Source organism: Gekko japonicus, unplaced genomic scaffold, assembly GCF_001447785.1.
Source record: "Gekko japonicus isolate JY-2015 unplaced genomic scaffold, Gekko_japonicus_V1.1 scaffold972, whole genome shotgun sequence".
NCBI classification, from domain to species: Eukaryota; Metazoa; Chordata; class Lepidosauria; order Squamata; family Gekkonidae; genus Gekko; species Gekko japonicus.
This window is the reverse complement of record NW_015165266.1, coordinates 286,416-310,574: the sequence shown is the minus strand read 5'-3', so window position 1 is coordinate 310,574 and position 24,159 is coordinate 286,416. Positions and strand designations below refer to the sequence as shown.

The 24,159-nt window shown below is 43.1% G+C and overlaps 1 protein-coding gene across 1 annotated transcript in view; it reads right to left on the bottom strand.

Moving 5' to 3' along the window:
* Positions 1-17,268: 17,268 nt before the first annotated feature.
* Positions 17,269-24,159, bottom strand: part of GABRA6 (gamma-aminobutyric acid (GABA) A receptor, alpha 6) — an 83,128-nt gene continuing 76,237 nt past the window's right edge. The window contains exons 9-10 of the mRNA XM_015410210.1: positions 21,365-21,631; positions 17,269-17,319 (exon numbers count right to left, since the gene is read on the bottom strand). Coding sequence (XP_015265696.1) covers positions 17,269-17,319; positions 21,365-21,631 — 318 coding nt within the window. The remainder of the gene's footprint in view (positions 17,320-21,364; positions 21,632-24,159) is intronic.

The following is a 24,159-nucleotide window of genomic DNA, read 5'->3' as shown; positions in this document are numbered from 1 at the left end:
GATTACTCACATCTGATCCTGGATTGGGCAGAGCTCCATGGTATCTGATTACAGCTGTCTTCTGTAATAAATAGAACATCAGTTGTACTATTAGTACCCTTCTGGCCAACAGGCTAGCTGGCACTCTTTCTTACGTCCTTGGCCTGTTTGTCATATTAGGTTTGGTGAATAAAAGGATAGCATTCAAATGAAGTTTTAGTCTAAGGAATGCATGGAACCTACTATATAATTGTCAAAAGAGGCAGCAATGCTTCTTATTCAGGGAAAAGTAGGAAATTGTCTCAGTAAAGAGAACTTTTTCCTCCTAGGGAGTACTGAGTAGATATAAAGAGTTAAAATTAGTGAGGAATCCAAAATTGGGAAACTGAATCAAATTTTCTCACTCCTATGAGTCAGTTGTATGACAATCCCCCCACCTCTTAATAATAATAAATAATAATAAAATAAAAAGTCACAGTGTTTTTAGAGATCCAGGGCATATTATTCATATCATGACTTCTTGGTCCCCCAAGCAACACATCCATCAAAGAGATCTCTCAGATGGGGCCAAAATTCAGTTACAAAGCTAGCAAGTCTTGTGGCGTGCCTTTATGACTAGCCAGTACATTGTGACATAAGCTTTTGTGAGCTGGAGCCCAAGTTGTAAGATGCATCTGTCAAATATATCTGATAGTGAGCTGTGGTCCACAAAAATTAATCCCATAATAACTGTGTTTGTTTTTAAGGTGCTACCAGACTTTGTGGTGTTTTTGCTGTTATAGATTAACACAGCTAACTCTCTGAAACTGGTCTTTGGAGAGACTTCAGAAAACAATTTGGTAGTGCCCAACCCCAAATAGTAAAACTGTGCCCAGATGTTCAGTGAAAGAATTGCCCAGCTTCTTAAAATTGAGACCAAATTGAAGAGTCACTCTCTTAGCATCAACATGTTCATGGCTATCAGTTCGGAGACCCATTCAATACATACTCAATGAAGGACACAGGCAAAATAAAATGAGATCAAACCCGTTTCTCTCCACACCCAGAGCCTAGCTTCTTATTGCATAACCAATGCTAAAACTTTTGCAAGTCAGCCAGTAGATTTTCTTTGAACAGCCTATCACCAGGTGGAGCTGTAGAGTACTTTTGCAACATTTGTGACTAGCTGCATAATCTGTACTATATCTTTTATTCTGGTACCATCTATACATCCACGTTGTATAGCCCAATCCCAAATAAGAGTACATAGGGTAGCAGCCTTAATCCCCATCGACCTTTGCTGCCATGCAAATGGAAGTCAGACCAAAAGGACTGGCTTTGCAGCAGGCCTGTAGCCAGGATTTTTTTGTTTAGGGAGTATTTACATTTTTAAGGGGGCAGTTAAATTACAGTTAATTAAATTAATCTGGATGCCTATCTTTAAAGGAGGAGGCTCCGAGCCTGTTTCTAGCCCTTCCTTTTAAGGAACAGGGCAGTGAGCACGTCAGTTCCTAGGGGGGGAAACAGCTCAGAGGGCATTTAATTGCCTTCAGAAAACATTAAAATGCCTTTTTGAGTTCCCTTCCACCTGGCAAGTAAACTTAGGTCCTGTCCATACGAGGCCTTTTGGGCCGGAAGCGGGACGGAACGGGGGCGGAGCAAACGGGCACCATCCCACGGCAACATCTGGGAATCGTTGCCTGGCCATCCCTGTTCCGTCCCAAATGCCGATACCGTGCAGCAAAAAAGCACCACCTTCCTAGGTGGTTGCATCCCTTGGAGCGGCTCAAGGCGGGCCGTGGGATTGGCCGGCGCGTCCTTGCGCCGCAGCATCTCGACCCCCAGCCGTACATGCGCAGTTCGGTAGCCTCCTCCTCCCATCGGACTCTTGCTCCCCGGCATCTGATCGTGCCGGGGAGCGATGCGCCGCGGCTGAGGGGATCCGTGGGATCCCACCGTGGTGTCTCAAGTTCAGTGCGGCTCTGAGTAGCCGCATTTCAGCCGTCCCGTGTGGCAGGGACCTTAGAAGGGCACTGAAGAGTGGCACCTTCAATACATCTCCAACAATCTCCCTTTCTGCTAGTCCAGTCTTGCTGTATACCACCTAGATCATGATGAGTCTTTCAAAAGCCTTTGGGAAACATGCAAACTAATTAACTCTTGAGTGCCCTTCTAAGCTTTTTTGCCCTGTGGAAGGAAACTCAAAAGACATTTAAAAGCCTTCTGAGCTATCTTTTTCCAGGTCCCATGAAGTCCCCTAAGAATTCCACAGTGGGAGGGAAAGGGAAGCCCGAGGGCAAGCCATGGTGCTGCTGCCTGCGGGAGGGGGTCTCTACTCAAAAATAAGGTTTCTACACATACACACATGCACATACAAACCCCCCCCCCAAATAAGGCTTCTGGCATGGCTATTTGTGAGGTTGGGCTTTTAATTAAGGGGGCAGGGCCCCAAAATGTCCTACTGTAGACATGGGCCTGCTTTGCAGTTAGATTAAGGTAATAGTGATGGGGCTGGAAAGGTATGCAGAAACAGATTCATGCATTCATAAGCAATTTCATACCATCAGTGATGCTTTGCTTCAGTTAACACCATTATACATTTTTCTCTTTCATTGGAATGCTCAGATTTAGGACTAACTTGACTTCCGGTTTTTGGTGAATCACTGGATGGGTGCACTCCATTGAGCTCCCCAATGTGAGTGCCCCAAAATCGCAGTGGATGGGAGGGGACTCGGATGGTTCCAAGCCCCCCTAGAGACCTTGTAGGAGTCTCTTAGCCTGGGGTGTGGGAGGTGCTTCTTCCAAGGCGACAGCGGAAGAATTGATTGTCCTCTTTACCCTGATAGGTCCCATCGCCACGAGACCAATATGGAGAATAGAGGTGCATGCCGGACGATGTGGGTATCCAGCGATACATCGTCCTTTCTACTCCCTGAAAAAATGCCGGAATGAACTGTGAGTCTTTGCAAATCCCCGTAAGCTAAACAAGCAATGAAGTGGAGAAACTGATCCAAAGCCCCTAGCAGATTTGGAGAGTGGGGAGGAGTTGGGGAGTCCCCCCCCCTTAGAAAAGTAGCAGTTCTTAAGTGACAGCTAGGTGGCAAGTGACGGTTCCGACTAGAAAATCACTAAGATAGCCGAATGGGGTGCAAAATAGTTTAAAGCAAAACAAAATAAATGGACTTTCAGATTGTTTAAATGGACTGTACCTTATGTAAACAATGTCAACAAGAGGAGACAAAATGGTGCTCAAAAAAAGACCTTCTCCAGGAACTGCCAGTTCAGTGACCTCAGCTCTTAAACCAGAAGCAGTTGCTGACTTACCAAACATGATGGCTATAGTGTTGCACCCTCTGTTGGACCAGATGACTAATATCAATAGCAAGCTTGACTGTTTCCAGAAACAATTGGTGGATACAGTTAAAAGGGCAGATGAAACGGATAAAGTAGTGAAACAAGTTGATGCCAAGGCAAATTCTATTAAACAGAGACTGGAGGTCGTGGAAAAAGAGTGGCTCTCCAATAAAGAGCAACTGTTACAGCTTCAAATGGAGAAATCATTATATGTCCTGTGATTTCAAGGTATCCCAGAACAGAAAGGGAAGGATTTAAAGGAATTATTAAGCGAAGCATTGGCACCAGTGACAGACCTTAAAGCAGATTTTCTACAAAGTGATATGAACATGGTTTATCAAACCTATCCAGATTTTATCAAGAAAAATAAACTGCCTGGTGAAATATTTGTTAAATTCTCCAAAAGGTGTACTAGAAATGTTATCTTGAAAGCAATTAATGGGAGACCCCTGAAAGTCAAAGGCGAAGAAGCAGATCTTAAAGGATATTCCATTTGAGATCTGAAAGAGGAGACAACAATATTAAAACCTAACCTCTTTTTTACATAGCCATTCCATTCCCTTCAGGTGGACATTTCCAGAAGGTCTTATTTTCAACTATAGTGGTAAAAAGGAGAAGATTGACTCTGCCCAAAAAACAAAGATATTCTTGGAACAGCAGCAAACAGCATCTAAGGACAAAGGAAAAGCAAAGGACAGTATACAAGCGGAAAAGAATGATCATGAGTCTGAAGACAACGTAACTATTCCTGACAGCTCCTCTGAAGGTTGTGACTCCAAAATAGGAGCAGCAACACCTAAAATTCTTAAAGTCCAACTGAAATATGTTAAGAACAAGCACAGGAGATAATTAATGCAATGTAATGAAACTCTGAAAGGTTATTAAGTATTTGAAACTATGATGTACTCAATTTGGCTAAATGAGCTTGATTTAGCTTTATTAATCTCGATGTAGGGCAGCCAGTCTTATTCCTGTATTCATTTCTTTTTTTATATCGATAATGGTAGGAACGACTATCAAGAACTTAGTAGATATGATGATCCTTGCTTTATCTTTATGTGTTATTGGTTAGTGTTTTAGTACCCCATATTTCCCTTTCCTTTTGTAGTGTCTCTAGTAATAAAACAATAAAAAAAATCCAAAAAAAGAAAGATTTAGGACTAACTTCTTACTACCTGTTCTACCTGTAATTTGCTTATGTAGCTAGTTTGTTCTGGAGTAAAGTTTCCCAAAACTGTTATGTATCTGCATTCCACCACTCAGCTGAGCACCATAGTTCAGGTCACACTAAGCAACCCTCAAAAGGAAGCAGGAAGATGGAGACATAGCAGGAGATGACAAGTATTCATTATGTAGCCCATAAAAAATAAAAGCAGACCACTGGATGGAGACTGGTATTCAGAAAAGTTCATGCATTGGGAAACAAACTGGTGGCCATTTTATGAGCTCAGGAGACTCAGACGTATGTGAGTAACTATGGCCGGACATGCACATGTTGCAGAATTATGTCGTAGACTCCTGAAATGGTGTTAACACACTGAACCATTTCATGCTCGTATTACTGGCAGTTGAGAAAGAGATAATATTTTGGAACAGTCTCTCCTCAATTTTTTAGAAAAGCTAAGCTTAGCAGAATGGGCTACAACTTTCTCTCTGCTGGCTAGGAGTTTTTAATGTGAGGCAGAAGTATTTAAAAATAGTATTTCCCACCTGCAGTCTGAATAGATGCAGTTCCATCTACCAATTATTGGCTATTATACTTCATTCTTCCCCAGCAGTCCTCTTGTATCCAGTACATTGGTAGCATGCAAGATGAGGGAAGGATAAATGAGGGAGGACCTGTTTCTTTGTCCTTTAATGATAGTTGCTGTCAGGGTTGATCAGCCCCGCCATCTGAAACTCACTAGCAAACCTTGTGACTTCTGCCTCACGCATTTGATACAAATTCAGAGCTGAGATTTCTGTATCTATTTTTTAAAATACGGCAAAACAGTATATTGCTAACTCTTGCCATAACAATAAAACCATTCATTTTCTATATAATATTGTTCAGAATGATAGACAGCAAATAAAGTAAGTAGGTAAAAGTAACACCTATTATACAGCCCCTGTCTGTTAGAGACGGCCAAGATTATTGTTAGCATCTTAACTGCACAAACTTGCATCAACCAAAGCTGATCCAATTAAAATATAGCACCTTCGTTTTGCTACACTCTGCCTCTCAGCAAAACTGAACAGATCCATGTGGTTGTAAAACAGTCCATTTTTACAGGCACTTTTCACAGTTTAAAATACAATTGGCACAGCTATTTTTAAACAAGAATAATGAACTCACTCTGCCTCCACTCCATCTTCAGAAATCAAGCTATGTTGTGGTAAAGGCATTCTCCTTCTTGTTCAACTTGCATCAACTTCTTTGTCTCTTCTACCATCCTGGATCCATGCTAAACATTCCTAACGCAAAATCCCTATTTTGGTTCTTGAAATTGTCTCTCAAGAACAGGCCACCAGAACTTGTAAAGTTGTAAAGTTGAGAGCCAGGAAGTCAGCCCTTTTGTCCCAAGCAAACAAAAAGAGCCAGTTTGGTGTAGTGGTTATATACGCAGACTCTAATCTGGGAGAACTGGGTTTGATTCCCCACTCCTCCACTTGCACCTGCTGGATGACCTTGGGCAAGCCGTAGTTCTGATAAGAGCTGTTCTTGAAAAAGAGCAGTTTCTGTCACGAGCTCTCTCAGCCCCACCTACCTCACAGGGTGTCTGTTGTGGGGAGGGGAAGGGAAAGGAGTTTGTAAGCCACCTTTGGGTAGTGAAGGGTGGGGTATAAATCCAATCTCTTCTCTTCTTCTTTAAGGAGAGGGTTTGTTGTTGAACTCCAGGTAGGTCATCATTAATGGCTGATAAACTGCATTCAGACTGAACACATTGGGCAGGCTTATTTGAGATTTTCATTTTTTTAGTGGTCACTTAAATTCTTGTATCTCTTACACTGCAATCCTAAACAGAGTTACACCCTTCAGTATCCACTGAAATCAAGAGATTTAGACAGCGTTGCCAACTTCCAGGTGGTGGCTGGAGATCTCCCAGAATTACAATTGATTTCCTGAAGAGGAAATGGAGAAAATGACTGCTTTGGAGGGTGGACTCTACAGCATTATACCCTTTTGAGGACCCTCCCAGGCTCCATCCCCAAATCTCCAGGAATTTCCCAAGGGGGAGTTGGCAACCCTAGGGCTAGATGGGTGTAACTCTGTTTAGGATTGCATTGTTGGCCTGAAAAATGGTGTAACAAACTTCCCTCACCTCCCATAGGTAATAAATTATCTCAGGAGAGTTACTTTGAGAAGGCAAAGAACTTTAAGGGAGCCCCTCCCTCTTTGCCTTGGGTTTGCTTCCAGTTGCAGCTTCCAAGTTTAATTTTAAGCTTTTTAAAAAATATATACAATTTGGGGAAAACTATTCCTATCCCTCTATATAATAATTCTGTTTTGGTAGTGGCACTCTCCTGAACATTCCACATGCTCCCAAATCAGTTGACTCCCTGATCTGTCACTCAGAAGCTGTCCCTATCCACTGGCTGTATTGCCTGAGTCTCGCCTCCAATATTCCAAACAGTTTGCTGTTCCTCTCCCTCCAGTAGTCAGTCGGAACACAGAGGTCCTTTGCATATGCGGCCTGATTGCCCTTTGCGTCTAACATTCTAAACAGTTTGTTGTTGCTGTTGGGAGTCATTGAATGTGTCCTGAGGTAAAATACATCTCCCAATTTCCCCTTAAATGGTCACTGGAGTTGCCAATTTCCATGGGGGGCCTGGAGATCTCCCAGAAATCACCGTGTTCCCCAGCCACAGAACATCATTTCCCCTGCAGAAAATTTCCCAGCTATTACAATGGCTGCTTTGGGCAGTAGACTCAATGGCATTATACCCTGCTGAAATCCCTCCGCACCTCAAACCCTGCCCTCCTCAAGCTCTACCCCTCAAATCTACAGGTATTTCCCAACCCAGAGTTGGCAATCCTGTAACTGGCTATGGAACTGCTTTCCAGATCCTTGGAACCCAGAAGATATGGCACAGGAGGAGGTACTTTTCTACCTTAGCTGCCACTGCCTAACCCCAAATCAACATAAGTCAGGGGTGGAGGGAACCATACCTGTTACCATGAGGCTGTCCTCCCGTACTACCCACAGGGGGCAGAAAAATGATTTGAGACAGCCCTGCCTTATAGCTAAGCAGAAGGAAATAAACATGGCTTGCCTCCCTCTATTTTCCCCTTCCCTCTGCCGCCCCACCAGCCACAGTTGGGACACTCACCTGGAGCTTCCTTCTAGAGCTCGTTGTATTTCTTTCCACAACGGGCCTTACTCCTAGTATCTTATAATGTCTAGTCTGTTTCAGTTTCTTCTCCATCCATTCTACAGAGTATCACCAACCACATATCAAGAAATCAGGAAATGACTTAAGTTCCAGCCACGTCAACTCATAAAGGGTGGACATCCCCCCCCCACACAGCAGCTGCCTGACAATTCATTCAGTTGACCATTTTTTGCATTGATTCGTTTTATCATTGTGCAATGTGGAATCCATGGAAAACAAGCTCAGCTGAAGACACTGAGCATGTGGTCAGAAGCAAGACCGTCATATGCTGGAAAGCTACGTGTTGCTGTGGTGTGGTAAAAATGATCCTTTGGTCTACTTGGGTTTCTTCCTGTGCTTAGCAGCGGCCAAAAGGAGCCAACAGAGAGTTACATAGCACTCTGTTCTGTGATGACTGCACCATGTACATTCCAGTATCTATGTCATTTCAGGATTAAAAAATGACAAATGAATATGTTCTAGTACAATTACAAATGATGGGTCTGAATATATTCTGGACCAATCACATTAGATACAAACTGCAATAACTTCTATCATAAATCCATTGGATTCAATGGGAGTTGGACAAAGATGTCGATGGTCAGGAAAAGTCCCCGGCCAGTGGTATAGGATATGAAGTGTAGCAACCTGAACTAATTGCCCTTGAAATGAGACCAAAATCTGGGGTGCAAGAGAGAAAACAAAGGGAAAATACAACTGCATTCTTTGGCGGTTTTTATTTGAACTGCATATCACCAACTCTATTGAAACAACTATATCTTCTAATTCAACCTTTTGAGCACCTTCAGTATTCTGATACAAAATGGCTGCCACAGTTTACATTCTGTCATACACTGAAGATACTTGTGCTGAGATGGCAGCTGCTATCAAAGCAACTTTAAAAAAAAAAAAATCCGCACAGCTAATCAAATCTACAAAGGCTTTGCCCTGACCTGGATAGCCCAGGCAAGCCTGATTTCATCAGATCTCAGAAGCTAAGCAGGGTTTACTCTGGCAAGTACTTGGATGGGAAGGTAAAGATTTCCCTTGCTCAAAAGCCAGTTGAATCTGACTCTAGGGGGCACTTCTCATCATTTCCGAGTTGAAGAGCCAACGCTGTTCTGCGTGGTCATGTGGCTGGCATGACTTAAATGCAGGGGTCATTTCCTGCGGGAGTGCACAGGAGCGGAGCTCTGGCAATAAGGAGGCCAGGGGGTGGCCTGCCTTCAGATACAAGCTCTCCCTCCTCTGTGAGGGCAGATCTGTGCCTTCCCCCCACTATAGCTAGCAATCCAAAACAGTCCAGTGGCACTTTAAGACCAAGTTTTACTCAGGTACAAGCTCTCCCTCCTCTGTGAGGACAGATCTGCACGTGTCCCCCCCCCCAATAGCTAGCAATCCAAAACAGTCCAGTGGAGTCTGAGTGATGTCAGGGGGTGTGGCATATGCAAATAAGTTATGCTAATAAATTATGCTAATGAGCTTCTGCACCTCTTTTTCTACGAAATGACCCCTGCTTATCTATTTGCAATTTCTTGCTTTCGAACAGCTAGGTTGGCAGGAGCTGGGACAGAGACGGGAGCTCACTCTGTCACACAGCGCTAGGGCCTTGAACTGCCAAGCTATAGACCTTCCGGTCTGCAGCTCAGCCTCTTAACCTCTGAGTCATCACGGCCCCTTAGGATGGGAAACCTACTTGGAATACCAGCAGTCAGGAGGCAGGGGCAGGATTTATTTAGCCACCTCTTTGAACATCCTCCAGGCCCCCAGTATGGGTCAGCCACCAGAGGTCACCATAACTTCCAGGTGCACGTGCACACACACACATATGAAAAATAAAAATCTCCAAAAGCCAATGAGAAGTGTTGCTGGGTAAAAGCCCCACCTGGCCCCACCCATTTTCTGTGAAAGTGGCAGGCACCTTGTTGGGGACCCCAGTTCTCATTCATTGCACCTCTTATCAACATTGGATTGTATCCAAGGGTATCAGGATTCACCCATTCCAAGGGTATCAGGATTCACATTAAATTATGCACCCTTGCCTATTGTCCATTTATTATGATTGCTCTCTGTGTCTTGATCATTAGATGCAAGGTAACTGATTACTCTGGTATGAAATGTTCTTTTATAAACATGTTTCCACTTTAAAACAAGTGTACTGGAACATTAAAGACTAACAAAATTTATTCCGACATAAGCTTTTGGGAGTCAGACCTTATTTCCTCGGATGCATTGAGTGCATAATCATTATACAGTTACCTTTACAACCCAGTTTACAAGTGTGGAGAGGGGAATGGCATTGTAGTTGTAAAAATGGCTTTTCCTAATTTTATTTTTAATGTATTTTTAATATCTGTAGGCTGCCAATGGTTGGAAAGGCTGGGTATAAATGTTTCTAAATAAATAATTATATGCAAGTCATTGGCTTTATTATGAAATAGAAGTTGACATTATTAGAAAGTAACTGTACAGCATAAACAACATGTTTCCACAAAGCATTTAAAAACCAGTATAAATATTTCTTTGCTTGTATAAAAGCAAATACACATACTCAATTTCTGGTCTCCAAACCTGTTTCAAGAGGCTACCTGGGCAATGTTTGTACCATCAGTATGCAGGGACCAATCCCAGAGGTCTCAAACTCCACATTGAATGGGCCATATTTAAACAATGCCATGCAGGGGTCATTTCCTGCAGGAGCGCACAGGAGCAGAGCTCCGGCAGTAAGGAGCCCAGGGGGTGGGCACATGCAACAAGCCCCACCCCCTGCTCCCAGCAACCTTCAGTTGGGCCATGAGGAGCAAGAAGCAGCCAGGAAAGTGACAGAACCCACCCCCGCCTTCAGGTACAAGCTCTCCCTCCTCTGTGAGGGCAGATCGGCGCGTGTATATACCCCCGCCCAGGGGCCCCAGTCCGAAAGAAGTCCAGTTGCACCTTTAAGACCAAGTTTTATTCGGGTAGAAGCGCTCCCTCCTCTGCGAGGACAGATCTGCGTGCCCCCCCCCCCCGATACCTAGCAATCCAAAACAGTTCAGTGGAGCCTGAGCAGTGGGTGTTGCCTTCTGACACTTCCGGTGATGTCAGGGGGTGTGGCATATGCAAACAAGTTATGCTAATAAATTACGCTAATGAGCTCCTGCACCTCTTTTTCTACGAAATTACCCCTGATGCCATGTGACGTTACTAGCATGTTGGCTTTAGGGTTATTATTTTGCTTTGGGACAATAAAACAGGAGCAAGTTGTAAAGCAAGAATTAACTAAAAGTAAAGAGTTCTGATCATTTTGAAAGGTAAATTCAAAACATCAGATTTACCATTTTTCAGCCCCGTGCACTACAGCCAAGTGTGCAGCCCACGACCGCCCTTCTCTCTCCCTCCTGCTAGATCTAAAGGGCCCTCCAGCTGGTCAGCGGACCACGTGGTTCCTGCTTGATCAGCTGAAGCCCTTTAAATCAGACAGGAAGGGAGGGATAGGGGTGGTCGGGTGGGTGGCTGCCCTTGGGGGTGGGGCTTCCCCCACTGGCCAGGGGCAGATTAGACCCCAGGAGTGGGGGAACCCTCACCCGGACCTGTGGGCTGGCAACCCTATGTCTTTGCCAATGGAACAATGTCAGTTCCAGCAAATACCCTGAAGTGATATGTCACTGGTGTGAATCTAAGATTCAGGCAAAACTATTTGGTTCTACCATAGAGTTTGTCTAAATCTACCCTCGTCGAGCTCCGGCGGCCATCTCTCCCTAGAGCATCATGTTAATAACCCTAGGCTTGGTCCTCATAAGCTGCAGAATGAGGTGGTAAAATTCTGGAGTGGTATAATGGACTATATTATTTCAACATGAAGGTGTGGGGTACATTTCTGAAGTTTCCTTTTCCCTACATTAATAGTTCTCTGTAAGTGGAAAACTGGCACTACATATGAAGGGTTAGGCCATAACCCTTCTTCATTAGATTTTTTTTTTAAATCAGGTTGTTTTTTTTAACATAGTGGAGGATTAAACATGGGATCTCCTTGCCTGAAGTCGGAGATGGTGGATCTGGAGAGTGCTTTATTTCATAGCACACTGTCAGTGCTCAGAATTCCAGATCCATTAAACCTGGAAGAAAACCAGGTTGCAGCACCACTTCAGAATTTTACCACCTTATTCTGCTGCACGTTTACACTAGGCCTATTTTTCCTGTTCCACCTTTATTTATTTTGTATCAAATGCTTTTAAAAACTAAGGAGGAATATTTACAGATGTACATTATACTGAAAATGCTTTCGATTTTATTAAAGAAAAATGTATTTGCACAAGCCAGATAGAAAATTTTCAGATCACTTATTAAAGTAATAGACAAAAAAACCACAAATGTGTTCCTTCTTTCATGCTTCCAGTATAGTATGCAAGGGGGGGAAACAATCTTCCAGGGGGAGATGCGTGAAGTATTTCTGTATCTGAAACTCAACACATCACCCTCTGAGGGTAGTATGAGGATCCTTACTTTGTTACAGTATAACTGGGAAAAACAAATTTGCAAAACAGCAGTGAAAGAGGGAATGCATGACTTGTACTTCCTCTTTTTCACAGCTTTGCTGAAACATGCAAAGGGGACTTCAGCTGGGTCTGGAACACAGCAGCATTTAAACTGGAATTCACAGTACACTGTCAGTGCTCACAATCCAGTGTCCATTGAATCTGGAAATAAAGCAGGGTGAGGCTCCAATTTGATTAGACAGCGCTCTCTTATTACAATTGTGCATACACATGAGAAACATAGCAAAAACACGTATTACAAAAGTATACATCATGCTGCCATACATCTATATAAAATGAGAGGAAAGCCAAGCAGGAACTCATTAGCACAACAGGCTACACCCACCAGCAGAAACTCATTAGCATATTAGGCCACACCCCATGCCTTTCCTTGGCTTGCCCAGGCGCCCTGCGGCTGTGGGGAGCCCAGGCAAGCCGGCCCTTGGACAGGCTGGGGAAGGCACGGGGAGGTATTTAAATGCCTCCCCAATCCTTCCAGGGGGCCCCTGGCCTGCCCGCCTTGGAGTCGCTGGGGGGGGAATCACTCTCCAGGCCTTCCCTCTGTAGCCACGCATGCAGAGGTTTTGGCTGTAGTGGGTGTGGCCAGCTCTGAAGCCAGCCGGAACTCCATTCCTGTGCGTTCCTGCCCAAAAATAGCCCTGGCTGTATGAAAAAATAGGCTGAATTGTACACAGTGTGCCAGTAATCAGTCCTTCAACTTCTTTCGAACAAGTTTTATGTGCTCTTGTAATTTATTTAAAGGGGTAAGTGGAAAACATATACCATAGATGTATCATTTCAAACCTGATATTTAGCAACAGTTCCATCAACTTCCATAGCAACAATATAGAATGATCTTGTATCTCTTATTTTTCCATTAACGATAATCACTATGCAAATTCATAATTTAGTTGACATGAAGCATGAACACTCCTGTGGACTTCAGTGGGACTATGTGACTTGACCCTTATAATGCTAATTGATTTCTGGAGGGCATTTTCAGATGAGGAAGCAGGAAGGAAGGGGATGCTTAACCTTTTCCTGGTTCACTGATTCTTTCCTGAAGTGGTTATGATCCCCCAGGTCATTTTTAAAGGGTTTCCCCCCAAGAGGACTTCAGCCCCACTAGGGGGAAATAGGAGGATTTTCTGAGGAGAATCAATAGTCTTCGGACAGTGCTGGCTCTTCACCTTGGAAGCGGAGATAAGCACTGGCCCCTAGAGTCAGATTCAACTGGCTTTCGAGCAACGGAAACCTTTACTAGTGTGGTTTGCATATGGCCAGCTTTGAAGGTCATCTAGAAATTCAACCAGTTGAAAATGTGGAGCAAAGTATCTAACTGGGACCTGCTATGGAAATCATGCTACCTGGGAGACTGCCTGTACCTGTATGAACCTGCTTTTGGCCTAGGGTTGCCAGCCTCCAGGTGGGACCTGGAGATCTCCTGGAGTTACAACTGATCTCCAGACAACAGAAATCAGTTACTCTGCAGAAAATTGCTGTTTTGGGGAGTGGACTCTATAGCATTATGCCCTTCTGAAGCCCCTCCCCTCCCCAAGCCCCATCCTCCCCAGGCACTACACCCAAATCTCCAGGAATTTCCCAACCCAGAGTTGGCAGCCCTGATTTGGCCTGTGACTGTATGCTACTATTCATTGTATGTATCTACGACTGACATTAGATTGATGGTTAAAAGTCACAGATTTTTCAATTCTAGAATAGGAGCAGGCCAATAATTTGAATGTCTAATCGTAGCAGCCAGTCCATAATTCTATGTGGCAACAAGCCTATTTTAAATTAGCTGGCATTTGCTCTCTATTTTGTATTGTTGGCCAATAGCTCTCTGTGAGGTGAGTGCATTTCAGCATGTCATATCTATCTGGCTGGATTATGGACTGGCTGCTACGATTAGACATTCAAATTATTGGCCTGCTCCTTCCAACTCCATAAGAACTTTATAAAAATTCCTTTTACTCCTTAGAGAGCTACTGGCCAACAATGTGACATGGAGAGCGAATACCAGCCAATTTAAAGTAGGCTTGTTGCCACATAAAATTATGGACTGGCTGCTACGAATAGACATTTAAATTATTGGCTTGCTCCTATACTAGAAATGCAATGGAACTGATAATCCATAGAAGATAACATCCTCGAACTTCATAAGAACTTTGTAAGATTACTCTTGAGAAAGATAGCTGAAATGAGTGTAAATACCGGTGTACTCATTGAGTAATAGAGGAATATACTGGACTCTGCTGATAATGAATAAGTTGGACTCTGTTTACATGTAAAATTGAGATAATGAATAAGTTGGACTTGGTTTTCTTGCTACATGTATTAAATGTGTCATTGTTATTGATCAATATGCGGATGACACCCAGCTCTATCTGTTGTTGGGCGGTCAGTCTGGCTCTACCCTGGAAGATCTGGACCGAGCGTTGCGGGACATAGCGGGCTGGCTTAGGCTGAGTTGACTGAAACTGAATCCGATGAAGACAGAGGTCCTATGCCTGAATCGGAGTGGTACGGGGGTAGGGGTCCCACTTCCGGCCTTTGGTGGGGCACCATTGGTGCCAGCTCCGAGGGTCGGGAGTTTGGGAGTGCTCCTGGATACTTCCTTGACAATGGAGGCCCAGGTAGCAGCCACTGCCAAGGCAGCCTTTTACCATCTGCGGCTGATAAGGCAGTTGGTCCCCTTCCTCGAACGCAACGATCTGGCATCAGTGATCCATGCTATGGTCACCTCGAGGTTAATTACTGCAATGCTCTCTACATGGGGCTGCCCCTGGGGCAATTCTGGAAGAGGCAGCTGGTGCAAAATGCCGTGGCCAGGTTGCTGATGGGTCTCCCTGTGAGGGAGCACATCCAACCTGTCCTGAGGTCGCTGCACTGGCTGCCAATAGCATTCCCGATACACTTCAAGGTGCTGGTTATGACCTTTAAAGCCCTAAATGGTCTGGGTCCTGTCTACCTGAGGGACCACTCCCCATACGTTCCCCCAAGGGCACTGAGATCCGACTCACAAAATCGCTTGGTCCACCCTGGCCCTAGGGACGCTAAGTTAACATCGACAAGAACTAGGGCATTTTCCCTAGCTGCACCAGTACTATGGAATCAGCTCCCAAATGAAATCCGAGCTCTATGGGATCTTTACCAATTCTGTAGAGCGGTAAAGACCGAGCTGTTCCGGCAAGCGTTTCAATAGCTCAGACCACACTGATGGTTCTAGCACTTTATAATAGAAGGCCGCCACGTCTTAATCTCAATTTTAGTAAGTGTATTTGGATATTTTATTGACTGTATTGTTTTAGACTTATATTGTATTAATTGTTATGTTGGTTTTAAACTATTGTAAGCCGCCCTGAGCCGCCTTGGTGGGAGGGCGGGGTAAAAGTCTAATTAATAAATAAATAAATACTTACACTCTAAATTGTATATCATGCAAAACCAAGATATGGGTTTTGGATCAAAACATTCATCATAGCATTACAGTATTCACAAATATCAGAGATGTTATGTATGAAATGGAAATCAGCGTCTAAAACATATATAAAGTACACCTGTGTATTCCATATTATTTAATCTGAAATAACTACCACTCCCAGTTTCTTTACTCATATTGTTGGATCCTACAATTTGCAAATACTAGGGTGCTTATGGAATCAAACCTTGCCTGTCTTCCCATTCCTCCATTAAAGGTTGGTGCTGGGGGATGGAGGGATTTTGTTGTGGCTGCAGCAAGAAGGGAAAACTGGGGAAAAATTGCTTCCAGTTCTCTGATCCTGAGATGAGTTTCTGCGATTGCAGATGAGCAATCATGGGGGTGATGTCACCTGATCCACACTCTATACTGCAGGCCCCCATATCTGTAGAATTTTTCCCTTGAGGCTCCCCAGTCCTCCAGCATCAGCTTCTGGGGAAAATCAAGGTCAGTGAACATCTTCCACTCATGGTTCATAGGATTCAATTCAAGGTCATGAATGTAGATTAGCTTCCCCATTAAACATAAGATGAAGCAGGAGAAATTCTACCATTTTAGCACTTTGATTCTGATTGTAATGAAATAGTAAAAAAAATACAGACCAATTTCCCACTAGCCGCTGCTCCATCCTCCCTTTCCCCCAATTCTACGTGTCAATTTCCCACCACTTGCTGCGCAGCCACTTTTTGCCCACAGCTTCACCTGATTTTCCACGCATATTCTCGATCCTGTTTTTTGAGGATCGAGCAGATGCGAGGGAAATCGGGTGAAGCTGCGGGGCAAAAGGCAGCCGCGCAACAAGTGGTGGGATATTGACATGTAGAATCGGGGGGAAAGGAAGAGTGAGGACAGAACAGCAGCTAGTGGGAAATCAGTCCCAGTGTTATTTGTCTATTTTATGGGATGCAGATATTATTTCAAAGGGCACTAGTCTTTGAAATCCTTAAATATAGAAGCAGCTCTTGTGTGAGCCATTTTTGTCACATTTTAGTGAATGGGACCAAGGCTGCAATCCTATCTACCATGCTCAAGTACACATCCAGTACACTTACAGAACACTGCAGAGTTACTCCATTGTAATCTGATTTCAGTACGATCAGCCAGAATAGCTCTGCATAGAATTGCACTTTCAATGGGACTGACTTCTGAATTCAGGACATCAGATTGTACATCAGTTTAAATGGAAGTATACTTCTTTGAAACTTTTTCATGCAACACTTTCACACGACAACAGTGATACTGTTGTAATATCACATTATGTGAAGTCATATTTAGCCTAGGGCAGCACTCTGTAGTGGGTAACAATTCTTCTGTAGAAAACTGTATTAACCCCAAATATGAGCTCTGATCCGTTTAGCAAACTAGCTAAAACAAAAAAGTGACTCAACAGTAGAACATGTTCTTGCAGTCACCCAATCACCGTTGGTAGAGTTGAGCACATTGCATGGCTTGTGTCTTCTACATGCCACAAATTCACATCTTCAAGTGATTTCTTTCAGAACTCAGAAGTATTTTACAGTCACTGTGGCTACAGCTTCACAATTGTCCTTTGAAATAATTTAGCCCATCAGGTTGTTCACTCCGCTGTTACGCCTAAGTTTGCACTCATCAGTTGGCTTGATGATCATTTTGGAGATGCATTGCAGTAGGTTCGAAAAACTGAAAGAAAAGATTCAAAAGAAAATTCAGTCAAATACTCTCTGCAGGACAGTCAATCAAGCAACACGGCTACTATTGATTTTCATTTGTCTCACAAGACCTAAATCAGCAACATATTGTATGGAAGAATCATAGCTGACTTGACTCAATAAGACCCAATACTAAGTGTGCATGACAATCACTTTCTAGCAATTTCATTTATACCCATTTTTCTCTCCAGTAACTGAAATGCAGTCTGATAAGGGATTACTATCTCTTGTGTCATCCCACTTTGAATCATACTTTTTTGCTCTACCCAATCTGCAGTTGTAAGAAAAGTCTATATTTTTCTATCTGATCGATTTGCAACTGCTCTGTCTGATGTTCAGTCAAAATATATGCAAAACTGAGCCAGTTTTGTGTTCACGCAAAAAGAACACACATGCCACTGTGTCACAGGTGACTTGGGACCAAGTAAGCATTGACTCACATCCACTGTTTGTACAAAGGGCACATTCTGATGTGGATGAACTTGCCTCTAGGGTTTTTATTCTTTAATAATTATTTCATCACAGTGTTCAAATTAATTGCCTCAGCCATGATGGTCAGAACTGGAAACTTGCAATTCATCAATTGCCAGAATGGATGGGAAGTTCTTGGACTCACTGGCAACTATTTGACCACAGAGAAACCAATAGCATCATTTCTGAAATGTTGCTGGTTACTTCATGTCAGTATGTCAAACTCAGCTTCTTTGCACTTTTGCTTGCTTGGATTTTCTGCCCCTCAAGGACCTGGATCTTTGTCTACTAGGCTTCCTTTGCTGCCTTTTTGCTATCCTATAACCATACAACACTGAACGGGAGGAACAGTTTTTCCTCATATCCCCTCTTTCCCTTTTCCCTTGGACTTGGCATTTTATAAGTTCCTGCTTCCACCACCAATCATTTCTTCAGTCTCTGTACTCTTCCACTCATCCTACCTAAAGGGAGCAATTCAGTCCCATGTTATTCTTTGGAGCTTACTCCCAAGAAAGTGTCTTTAGGACTGCAGCCTAAGCTCTTCTCAGCCCTTTCCTTTCAGTTCCCCAGATTTCACCAGTGCCTCCGGGGAATTTCAATTACCCTTTTTAAGCCTTTATTGTACTATCTTGGAGTAAACAGGGGCGGCCATTTCACACAGCCTTTCCCCTACTGGTAAGGAGCTGTCTCTGAAGCGGTTTGGCATTTCAGACTGCACCGCTTTGTTTTCCCGCCCTTTTTCACCTGCATGGGTGATCTTCATCTTTTTGTTCTTTTAAGAGCGCTATAGTGCTATAACACAACACCAAAACAGCACAATAGCAACCCCATTGGAATACCTGGACTCCATTGAGATGCATGAGATCGGGAGATTTAAAAATAGGAAGTGCAAGCTCTGGAATGCACAGTTTGAGAGCATATTTTTTAAAACTAGCTCCTTCCCAGCTTGAAAACAGCATTCTACTTTTGATAGCCAGCATTTCAGAATGCCATGCCTCCAGGGGGGGACCTGGGGATCCCCTGTACGTTCAGCCAGTGTTCCCTCTAAACTGAGTTAGTGATAGCTGGCTCAGTTTTTTAGCCTCTGGCTCACATTTTTGTCTTAGCTCAGGAAGAATGGCTCCAGAGCAAACTAATATATGCAGTAGCCATATAACTTGCTCACAAAGTGGAATTTTTGCTCACAGGACTCCACAGCTTAGAGGGAGCATTGCAGAGTTACAGTTTGGGGAATTTCAGACAGCCGATATATTCTGTTTCAGGAACTGTTCACTAACGGTTTCTGTACTGACATTTCAGACAGAACCGTTTTAGTAATGGCTCCCTAATGGAATAACTGACCCTTTCAGACACGAACGCTCCTGTCCTGTTAGGGAAGCATTCCTGAGCCATTTTACTTGCAAACTGCTTCCAATTGGTCTTTAATTTTGTATACAGCTCCCGGAGCACTACGGGGTGCTGTGTAACATGCCCCCCTAGTTTTTTCCACCCTTTTTCGCCCACGCAGGTGATCTCCATCCTTTTCTTAACATTCTTTTAAGAGCGCTATAGCGCTATAACACAACACTAAAACAGCACAATAGCGACCCCATTGGAATGCCTGGACCACTGAGATACATGAGATCACTACATCTGGGAACAGGGATTTTAATGGAGTACAATGCCATGGAGTCCTCCTTCCACAGCATTTGCTATATGCCTGGGAACTAATATCTATAGGCAGGAGATAAGTTGCCAATTCACACAGTAAAATCCAGTTGGAAAGTGCATTGAAAGTGGATTATTTAGTGTGCATGATTGCACTCTAAAAATATGTGACTAGCCAACCAGTGACTTCCATGGCAGAGAGACCTCAACCTGGGTCTCCTAGATCCTGGTTCAACACTCTATCCAGTATACCATGCTGGCTCTCAGGAACACAAAGGAGAAATCTTTCTCCATCAGTCTCTATCTCAGGCATGTTACTGCCTGTGCTAGTTTGCAAAGATGTGAATTCCACTGTGATTATGAGAAGAGTGTGAATGCCCTAGTTAAACTATGAAATGCAAGGCATTAATCCGATTGCATGTGTGTCTCTGTGTGCGCGTGCTAGAGAAGCCATTTACAAATTGATCTTACATAGAAGAGGATGTTGGATTCCTCTAGCAACAATTATTTTAATACTTTGATTTTGCAAATTATAACAACACCATCCATGCTATTACAATTAAAACAACTGTCATCATTGTAAACCCACATTTATCCAGGACTGAGAATATAACTATTGTAAAGACTGTGGTCTAAACACTGTCATTCATAGTTTCACCTTAGGTTTTGAACTTGGTTACTAAGGCATGGATCCACACCATTAAATTTTGGCTGTGACTCCAACTCTGACCCCTCTAGTTATCTGTATCAATTACTTTCTGAATCTGCGAATTCTAGCTGGCTATCTCACATCGAAGCCAAAATATACTCCTTGAATTTACCCTTAGAATCTCTATCCTTGCTTTCTGAGCCTGAGGCTTTTTAAAAAATAAAATCTAGTTTATTGGGCTCAGAGTTGCAAACTCTCTATAGAACAGAACCTGTTCTCCCCTAAATTTAGGGATTGTTCCAAATGCAAATCTTCCAGCTGTATATCTTTATCAACTTATTGCTCCAAATTTGCGCAGAGCCATCTCCTGGGCCAGATTTAATGTTCTTCCTTCTGCTCTTCTCTCTGGCAGATTCCAGGGGATCCCCTACTCCAGCAGGTGTTGTCCTTGTAAGAAGGACTGTGTCAAAACTGTCCCCCACGTTCTCCTTCAATGTCCCTTTTATCTGCTGCCCCGCCAGGATCTTCTGTATCCTATATTGGCTCAATTCTCAGAAATTCCTGACGATTTTAAGGTTCTGTTTTTGCTTGATAATCAAGATACAGAAATAACTGAAATAGTAGCAAGGTTTCTTCTTAGTGCTATGGCTATACGTTCTGATAAGTAACCATTAGGTTTTTCTGCTTTCATACTGTTTTTCTGCACCGCAGCTCCAATTTTACCCTATACAGATTTGTATTTTCTGATCTATATTTAATCTGATCTCCTTTTGTATGTATATACGTATGTCAATAAAGGCTTGTCAAAGTAAGTTACTCAGCCCATAAACAATTACACCAGAAAGAGCATTAATGAGATTCTGAAACAGTAACAATAAACCAAGCAACTCCCCAACAAAAGCTGTTGTAGATTTTCTGGGCTGTATGGCCGTGGTCTTGGCATTGTAGTACCTGATGTTTCACCAGCAACTGTGACTGGCATCCTCAGAGGTATAACACAGAAAGATGGAGTACTCTCTGTGTCAATGTGAGAAGAAGAAAAAAGGTAGGCAGGTTATTTATAGGATATATTTATCCTATGGGTCATATAAACGCCATATACAAAGATTTTCCACCACCTTTGAAATAGTAATTATATTTATTTGTTCATATAAGATATTAAATGCTGTATTTATGCTAAACTTTAGTACTGGACCAAAGCAGAACCTCATGGTGCAGTATGACATCACTATTGACGGTCACTACTCACTTCCATTGTGTCTTTTGAAAGGTAAACCACCCAGTATACTAGGTTGAATCCCGCAAATGCCACCGGGAAAAGGATCCTGGAGTACTGATCTATTTTACTTGTCCCTCCAATTGGTGGAAGTGGTGGTGGTAATGGTGGTGGTGAAGGAACAGATGATGGCTGACATTGAGATGCACTATTGGACAATATGCCTGCTTCAGGAGACTGCTCTGTTTGAGATATCATAGAGTTCATCCGCTTCTTCAGGTTGCAGTTGGCATCAGAATGCTGCAGGAAGAAAACATGGGTTATTGCACAATTAGCAGAAAACTGAGTTCTGAGTTTTCATTCACTGTACTTCTTCCCCTTTTGTTCTTTTTTCTTACTTATCCTTTTCCCCCTTAGTCATATCATAAAATTAACATGAAACAAGAAAGCTACATCGTTGATTAGCAAATTATATTTGGTGGAATGCTTTGACATAAAATGATATGCATAAGAATGCAGAATGACTCTTTGTTTATTAAATCAGACTGAAAAAAGGAAGTGAAATATGTGGGAGAAAAAGCAGCAAATTAGGTATTCCAGCTTCCTAAATGTTCTTCATTCTCCTAAAAAAAACTTGCTACTGTCAGGGACAGATTCTTACCTTGGATACTGCAGTCATTCAACAACTGAGCTTCATAAAATTCTGTCCATATGCTTCTCCTCTCCTGTACCTACTAGATCTACTAACAGTTTCTCCACTCTGGAGTTGAAGTATTCTTTGTTCTCAGTTTTGAAGTCTGCATAATATCTTATATTGTTTATTGTTTTAACATTAGGCAATTAATACCCCACTTTTCATCTTTTGTAAGCAGAATCCCAAAATATTATTAGTAAATGCATCAACAAATAAAAAACATAATGCACAATATAAAATAAATATCTGATAGGCAACAACCATAAAATATCAAATCAGCAGCAATAAGACTCAGTGTAAAAATAGTGGGTTGGATCCAACCAGCTTTTTCACTCAATCTTCACTATATTTCTCATGATCTCCAGCATAGGCTTTTGGGTGGTCAAAGAGGACTCCTTCCTCTCTTTTTTCACCAAAGAAAAGCTGGTTGGATCCAACCCGGTAGTTCACTCTGTATCAGTGGCTTTCTGAATTAAGTTAGATTCAAGTCCAGTAGCACTCTAGGGCTGCGGTCACACTGGAGGCTTGGCACAATCTGTTGGTGTCCCTATTTGAAACAGTTTACATTGTCATGGGATGACCAGACAACACACCCTGAAGTGGCCTCACTGAGCGCTCGCCCCATAGTTGACCATTCAGATTATTGCTGTGGGGCAACCACAGAGTGGGTAGTCAGGTGGCTTCTTTTTTCATTTGTCTTTTGCATATGCACATATCTGCTTATTTGAAGCACCACTCTGTTTTGACAGCTGGAGGAGGCTGCCTCCCCCTCTGAATAAACTCATCTTTTCAATTAACCCTTTCCCCACCCTGTGTGCTGTAAAGCTGTAAGCAGAACTGGCATGACAAAAAGACAAAGGAGGCTTCTCAGCCTGCACTTCCCTCCCCCCCCCACCTCAGAGGACGACTGTAAGCTTGCTGGTGTGCATGAAGATGCGGTTATGCGCACATTGCTAACTAAAAAAAACAAGGAGCAAAAACGGAACAAAGCGATCAGAGTTCCCAACTGGGTTGAACTCACACCAGGGGAGTTCAGATATCCAGAAATGCAGGGTGAAAGTGTTGATATCTGTGAACACCAGACTTTTCCCAGTACCTGATTACTCCAAAGCAGCACAGAATGGGATGGTGACTACTGGAGCATGGAAGGCAGATGTTGCTGTCTGATTGTGCTCTTTAAATCCACAAAGGTACAACAACAATATTGGCACAAAGTGTTCATGTGATCACGGCCTAAAGACAAACATGATTTTGGGGGTAAAAGATTTCAAGAGTTAAATACCCTGATGAAGGGAGCTTTAACTCTCGAAGGCTTATATTCCAAAAAATTTTTAGTCTCTAAGGTGCTACTGGACTCAAATCCAGCTGTTCTTCCACAGACTAACACTGAAGTTCTGTCAGAAGGCCAGGAGAAAGATGGCCAAACAATCTTCAGCTAGTAAAGCATTCTATAACTTTTGAGCCATAGGAAAGAAGTCCCTTGTTCTTACTTTAGATAGCATGGGTTCATATATCTGGGCACAAGGAGATCTCAAATCCAGGGCAGATCTGTAGAGGTGGAAGTGATCTCTCAGATACTTACCATTTCATAGAATCGTAGAATCACAGAACGTTAGAGTTGGAAGGGACCTTGTAGGTCATCTACTCCAAGCCCCTGCACTCTGCAGGAGCATAGTCGAAAGATAGCCCAACAACATACCCGAAAGATGGCCGTCCAGCCTCCGCTTGAAAACGTCCAGCGAAGGAGCATCCACCACCGCCCAAGGCAGTCTGTTCTACTGCTCAACTACTCTTACAGTTAGGAAGTTTCTCCTGATATTTAGCCCATATCAACTCCCTTGTAATTTCCACCCATTAGATCTAGTCTTGCAATCTGTACCAAGAGAGAATAGATCTGCTCCATCTTCTACATAACAGCCCTTCAAATATTTGAAGACTGCAATCATGTCCCCTCTAAGCCTTCTCTTTCCCAGGCTAAACATACCCAACTCTTTCAGCCTTTCCTCATAAGACTTGGATTCCAACCCTCTCACCATCCTCGTTGCCCTCTTCTGGACATGCTCGAGCTTGTCAACATCCTTCCTAAAATGTGGTGCCCAAAACTGGACACAGTACTCCAGGTGAGGCCTGACCA